General features: G+C 39.6%; 1 protein-coding gene across 1 annotated transcript; it reads left to right on the top strand.

Annotated features, from left to right (window-relative positions):
• Window positions 1-4,430: 4,430 nt before the first annotated feature.
• On the top strand, window positions 4,431-5,321 carry LOC114113642 (olfactory receptor 6C65-like). The gene has a single exon (XM_027965818.1). The coding sequence runs from the start codon at window positions 4,431-4,433 to the stop codon at window positions 5,319-5,321; it is 891 nt and encodes a 296-aa protein (XP_027821619.1).
• The last annotated feature ends 580 nt before the right edge of the window (window positions 5,322-5,901 follow it).

Raw genomic sequence — 5,901 nt, 5'->3', positions numbered from 1 at the left:
AAGGACAAAGTTTCATTTAGCTGCTGCTGCTGCTGCTAAGTCCCTTCAGTCGTGTCCGACTCTGTGCAACCCCACTGATGGCAGCCCACCAGGCTCTGCCGTCCCTGGGATTCTCCAGGCGAGAACACTAGAGTGGGTTACGATTTCCTTCTCCAGTATATGAAAGTGAAAATGAAAGTGAAGTCGCTCTACTCTCTCCCATTTCCAACACTTCTAGCTTTCCTCTTAAACAACAAGCTAGTATCAGAGACACTGTTACTCAATTAAAAGTCTCGCAATACTTACTTGAGGCTCAGCCTTTCATATCAACATGAATTGACTATGTGGGACTGCCATGGAGCCTCTGCCACCATGTCACCAACCCTTTCCTGAGGGACCTCTTGAACTCTTTGCTTGTCTTCTGGATGTAACACCTTCTATCAGCACCTGGGACTATGTCACTTTTCTGTTAGGGTCTTGTCAATTTCAGGAATAAACTTTGTACTGGATTTATCCTTCAATATGTTCATCTCACTCTACGCAGCCAGGATCATACTGCCAAATCCCACTTACACACTATGTAAGTATGTTATTGCATAGGAAAATCAGAAAAGGTGGAAACAAGCTTTGAGGTGTATGAAACACTCCAAAAATAAAGATTCCACACCAACATTCAAATGAAAGCAACAGATTACTTGGGTTTGAACAGTCAAATTGTTACCACATGGCATTATATAATTGTAAGTGTATTTTTCTTATCTGACCTCATTTATTTTTCTCATTTTCTAATAAATCTATACTTAGATCAATTAACTTTGCTTATAAGAATCTCTTCTAAAAATTAATAGATTATTATTAAACTCATAAAAGAAAAACCTTAACTTCTGAGTTTAAGAGTATATGCATAACTAATTTTTATGGCTCTGATCCTTTTGGTAAGTTATTAATTATTTATGTAGGCAAGAATGACATTAAAAATTTAAACAAATGGAAAGTAAATCTCTAAAAAGACATTTTTCAAAATGTTTTATTTTCAGAAAAATCATTAGACTATGTGGTGATTGAGGATTCAGTTCAGTTCAGTGGAGTTGCTCAGTTGTGTCCGACTCTTTGAGACCCCATGAATTGCAGCATGTCAAGCCTCCCTGTCCACCACCAACTCCCAGAGTTCGCCCAAACTCATGTCCATCGAGTCGGTGATGCCATCCAGCCATCTCATCCTCTGTTGTCCCCTTCTCCTCTTGCCCTCAATCCCTTCCAGCATCAGAGTCTTTTCCAATGAGTCAGCTCTTCACTTCAGGTGGCTGAAGTATTGGAGTTTCAGCTTTATCATCAATCTTTCCAAAAAACACCCAGGACTGATCTCCTTTAGAATGGACTTGTTGGATCTCCGTGTAGTCCAAGGGACTCTCAAGAGACTGCTCCAACACCACAGTTCAAAAGTATCAGTTCTTCGGCGCTCAGCTTTCTTCACAGTCCAACTTTCTTATACATACATGACTACTGGAAAAACCATAGCCTTGAGTAGAAAGACTTCTGTTTGCAAAGTAATATCTCTGCTTTTGAATATGCTATATAGGTTGGTCATAACTTTCTTTCCAAGGAGTAAGCGTCTTTAATTTAATGGCTGTCGTCACCATCTGCAGTGATTTTCAAGCCCCAAAAAATATAGTCTGCCACTGTTTCCACTGTTTCCCCATCTATTTCCCATGAAGTGATGGGACCGGATGCCATGATCTTCGTTTTCTGAATGTTGAGCTTCAAGCCAACTTTTTCACTTTCCTCTTTCACTTTCATCAAGAGGCTTTTTAGTTCCTCTTCACTTTCTGCCATAAGGGTGCTTTCATCTGCATATCTGAGGTTATTGATATTTCTCCCAGCAATCTTGATTCCAGTTTGTGTTTCTTCCAGCCCAGCGTTTCTCATGATGTACTCTGCATATAAGTTAAATAAGCAGGGTGACATTATACAGCCTTGAAGTATTCCTTTTCCTATTTGGAACCAGTCTGTTGTTCCATGTCCAGTTCTAACTGTTGCTTCCTGACCTGCATATAGGTTTCTCAAGAGCCAGGTCAGGTGGTCTGGTGTTCCCATCTCTTTCAGAATTTTCCACAGTTTATTGTGATCCACACAGTCAAAGGCTTTGACATAGTCAATAAAGCAGAAATAGATGTATTTCTGGAACTCTCTTGCTTTTTTGATTATCCAGCGGATGATGGCAATTTGATCTCTGGTTCCTTTGCCTTTTCTAAAACCAGCTTGAACATCTGGAAGTTCGCGGTTCACGTATTGCTGAAGCCTGGCTTGGAGAAATTTGAGCATTACTTTACTAGCATGTGAGATGAGTGCAACTGTGCGGTAGTTTGAGCATCCTTTAGAACATTTTATAATGTTCTATCTAATTTTTGACACATATGATCAAACTCTGAAAAGAAACTGAAACATATTATAGGTATATTTTTTCTTATATGAATGTGATTTTTAGTCCTATCAAGTGACTCACTCAATATGAAAAGGCTGGTGATCTACAAGATGTAAGTTTTCTTTTCATGGCTTAGCCATATTTTCAAAATTCAGTAGTATTTGGTATCTAATTTATTTCTCCGTTTTATACATATATACAAATGTATGGGCTTCTCTGGAAGCTCAGCTGGTAAAGATCCACCTACAATGCAGGAGACCCCGGTTCAATTTCTGGGTCAGGAAGTGCCCCTGAAAAAGGGATAGGCTACCCATTCCAGTATTCTCGGGCTTCCCTGGTGATTCAGACAGTAAAGAATCCTCCCACGATGCAGGAGAGCTGGGTGCAATCCCTGGATTGGGAAGATCCTGTGGAGGAGGCCATGGCAACCCACTCCAGTATTCTTGCCAGGATAATCTCCATGGACAGAGGTGCCTGGTGGGCAATAGTCCATGTGTGGAGATTCCTTTAAAAACTGGAAATAGCACTGCCTTAAGTGAAGTGAAGTCGCTCAGTTGTGTCCGACTCTTCATGACCCCATGGACTGCAGCCTACCAGGCTCCTCCATCCATGGGATTTTCCAGGCAAGTGTACTGGAGTGGGGTGCCATTGCCTTCTCCAACATTATTTAGAACTGCTTTATGACCCAGCAATCCCACTGCTTGGCATACACACTGAGGAAACCAGAATTGAAAGAGAAACATGTACCACAATATTCATCACAGCATTGTTTATAATAGCCAGGACATGGAAGCAACTTAGATGTCCATCAGCAGATGAATGGATAAGAAAGCAGTGGTACATATACAAAATGGAGTATTACTCAGCCATTAAAAAGAATACATTTGAATCAGTTCTAATGAGGTGGATGAAATTGGAGCCTATTATACAGAGTGAAGTAAGCCAGAAAGAAAAACACCAACACAGTAAATTAATGCATATATATGAAATTTAGAAAGATGGTAACAATAACCCTGTATGCAAGACAGCAAAAGAGACACAGGTGTATAGAACAGTCTTTTGGACTCTGTGGGAGAGGGAGAGGGTGGGATGATTTGGGAGAATGGCATTGAAACATGTATAATATCATATATGAAACGAATCGCCAGTCCAGGTTTGATGCATGATACTGGATGCTTGGGACTGGTGCACTGAGATGACCCAGAGGGATGGTACGGGGAGGGAAGAGGGTGGGAGGTTCAGGATGGGGAACACGTGTATACCTGTGGCAGACACATGTTGATGTATGGCAAAACCAATACAATATTGTAAAGTAATTAATCTCCAATTAAAATAAATAAATTTATATTTTAAAAAAATTTTTTTAAAAAGAGTGGGTCATCCCCATGCACCAGCCCCAAGCATCCTGTATCCTGTATCGAACATAGACTGGCACTTCTTTTCTTACATGATAGTATACATGTTTCAATGCCATTCTCTAAAATCACCCCACCCTCTCCCTCTCCCTCAGAGCCCAAAAGTCCGTTCTATACATCTGTGTCTCTTTTGCAGTCTCGCATACAGGGTCATCATTACCATCTTTCTAAATTCCATATATATATGTGTGTCAGTATACTGTATTGGCGTTTTCTTTCTGGCTTACTTCAGTCTGTATAATCGGCTCCAGTTGCATGGGGATGATCCAGAGAGATGATATGGAGTGGGAGGTGGGAGGGGGATTCAGGATTGGGAGCTCGTACACACCAGTGGTGGATTCATGTCAATATATGGCAAAACCAATACTGTATTGTAGAGTAAAATAAAGTAAAAAAAAATTTTTAAGAAAAAAAATAATAATAAAAAACAAAAAGAGTGGGACATGACTGAGTGACTAAGCGCATGCTCGTGAGCGTGTGCACACACACACACACACACACACACAGAGGCACATTTCTTAAACCAGCAGAACTGATTTTAAAAAAGCAAGGCTGGACCCACTAAATCTTTCTTCTTTTTGTATTTATAGACTTGAATAAGTCAGTAATACGAAATGAAAAATCACACCTCTGTGAAGGAGATAATTCTTCTGGGATTAACAGATGATCCAGATCTAAATGTTTTTATTTTTCTATTTCTATTTTGCACATACATACTGAGTGTAAGTGGAAACTTGACAATTATCACCTTTGCTCTGGTATACTCACACCTCAAAACACCCATGTATTTCTTCCTTAGGAATTTCTCTTTCCTAGAAATCTCATTCACAACAGCTAGTATTCCTAGATTTCTGGTCAGCATTGTGACAGGGGATATGATCATTTCCTATAATTCTTGCATGACTCAAGTGTTTTTCTTCATACTCTTTGGTTCAACAGAATTTTTCCTTTTGACTGTCATGTCCAATGATCGTTATGTGGCTATCTGTAAGCCACTGCATTACATAACAATAACGAATAGCAGAATCTGCAACCAGCTTGTCATTAGTTCTTGGCTGGCTGGATTTCTCATTATCTTCCTACCAGTGATCACGGGACTTCAGTTGGATTTCTGTGATTCCAACATCATTGACCACTTCACCTGTGACTCTTCCACCATACTACTGATCTCCTGCACAGACACAGCCTTCCTAGAGCTCATGGTATTTTTCCTGGCAGTATTCACACTCATGGTAACCTTAACATTAGTGATTCTTTCCTATGTATTCATCCTTAAAACAATTCTGAGGATCCCCTCTGCTGAGCAAAGGAAAAGGGCACTTTCCACTTGTTCCTCACACATGATTGTTGTCTCCATTTCTTATGGAAGTTGCATTTTCATGTATGTCAAAACTTCAGCCAAAGAAGGAGTGGCTTTAACTAAGGGTATAGCAGTGCTTCATACCTCTGTTTCCCCAAAGCTAAATTCTTTCATTTCCTCCTTAAGGAACCAGCAGGTAAAGTAGTTCTTTAAGATCTTGGTCAAAAAAATGCTTCTCAAATAAAATTTTAATTGTAAAGAAATGCATGACCGGAACTTTAAATGAAACCTTTAACACAATTACTAATATTCTGTATTACTACTGAATTCTGTAGTAGTATTTTGTAATACTACTGTATTCAACTTTTGTTTCCTTCAGGTTTTATTTTTGATCTATTTCATTTGATCTCACTTGATTCAGCTATCTTATTAATATTTGCATACCCTGAATTTTTTCTTTCAGGGTGATGAGTGATCATCACGAGTGATTTGATGTCACATAAACTGGAATGACAGTGGATAAAAATTCAAAAATTTAGATTTAACAATTACTGTAGAGCTTACCCTTTGAGCATCAATCAAGAGCTAACTACAAGTTATCATCAAGTAATTCAAAAAATGATTTCTCCCAATACAGCAGCTGCTGTTGCTGCTGCAAAGTCTCTTTAGTCTTGTCTGACTCTGTGTGACCCCATAGATGGCAGCCCTCCAGGTTCCCCCTTCCCTGGGATTCTCCAGGCAAGAACACTGGAGAATTGCCATTTCCTTCTCCAAAGCATGAAAGT

The sequence above is a fragment of the Ovis aries genome, chromosome 3, assembly GCF_016772045.2.
Source record: "Ovis aries strain OAR_USU_Benz2616 breed Rambouillet chromosome 3, ARS-UI_Ramb_v3.0, whole genome shotgun sequence".
NCBI lineage: Eukaryota > Metazoa > Chordata > Mammalia > Artiodactyla > Bovidae > Ovis > Ovis aries.
The sequence above is the reverse complement of the archived record's forward strand: the minus strand, read 5'-3'. Positions and strand labels throughout refer to the sequence as shown.

Bases quoted from the DNA above. Each gene is read 5' to 3' on its own strand.
- LOC114113642 (XM_027965818.1), top strand. From the start codon at position 4,431: ATGAAAAATCACACCTCTGTGAAGGAGATAATTCTTCTGGGATTAACA.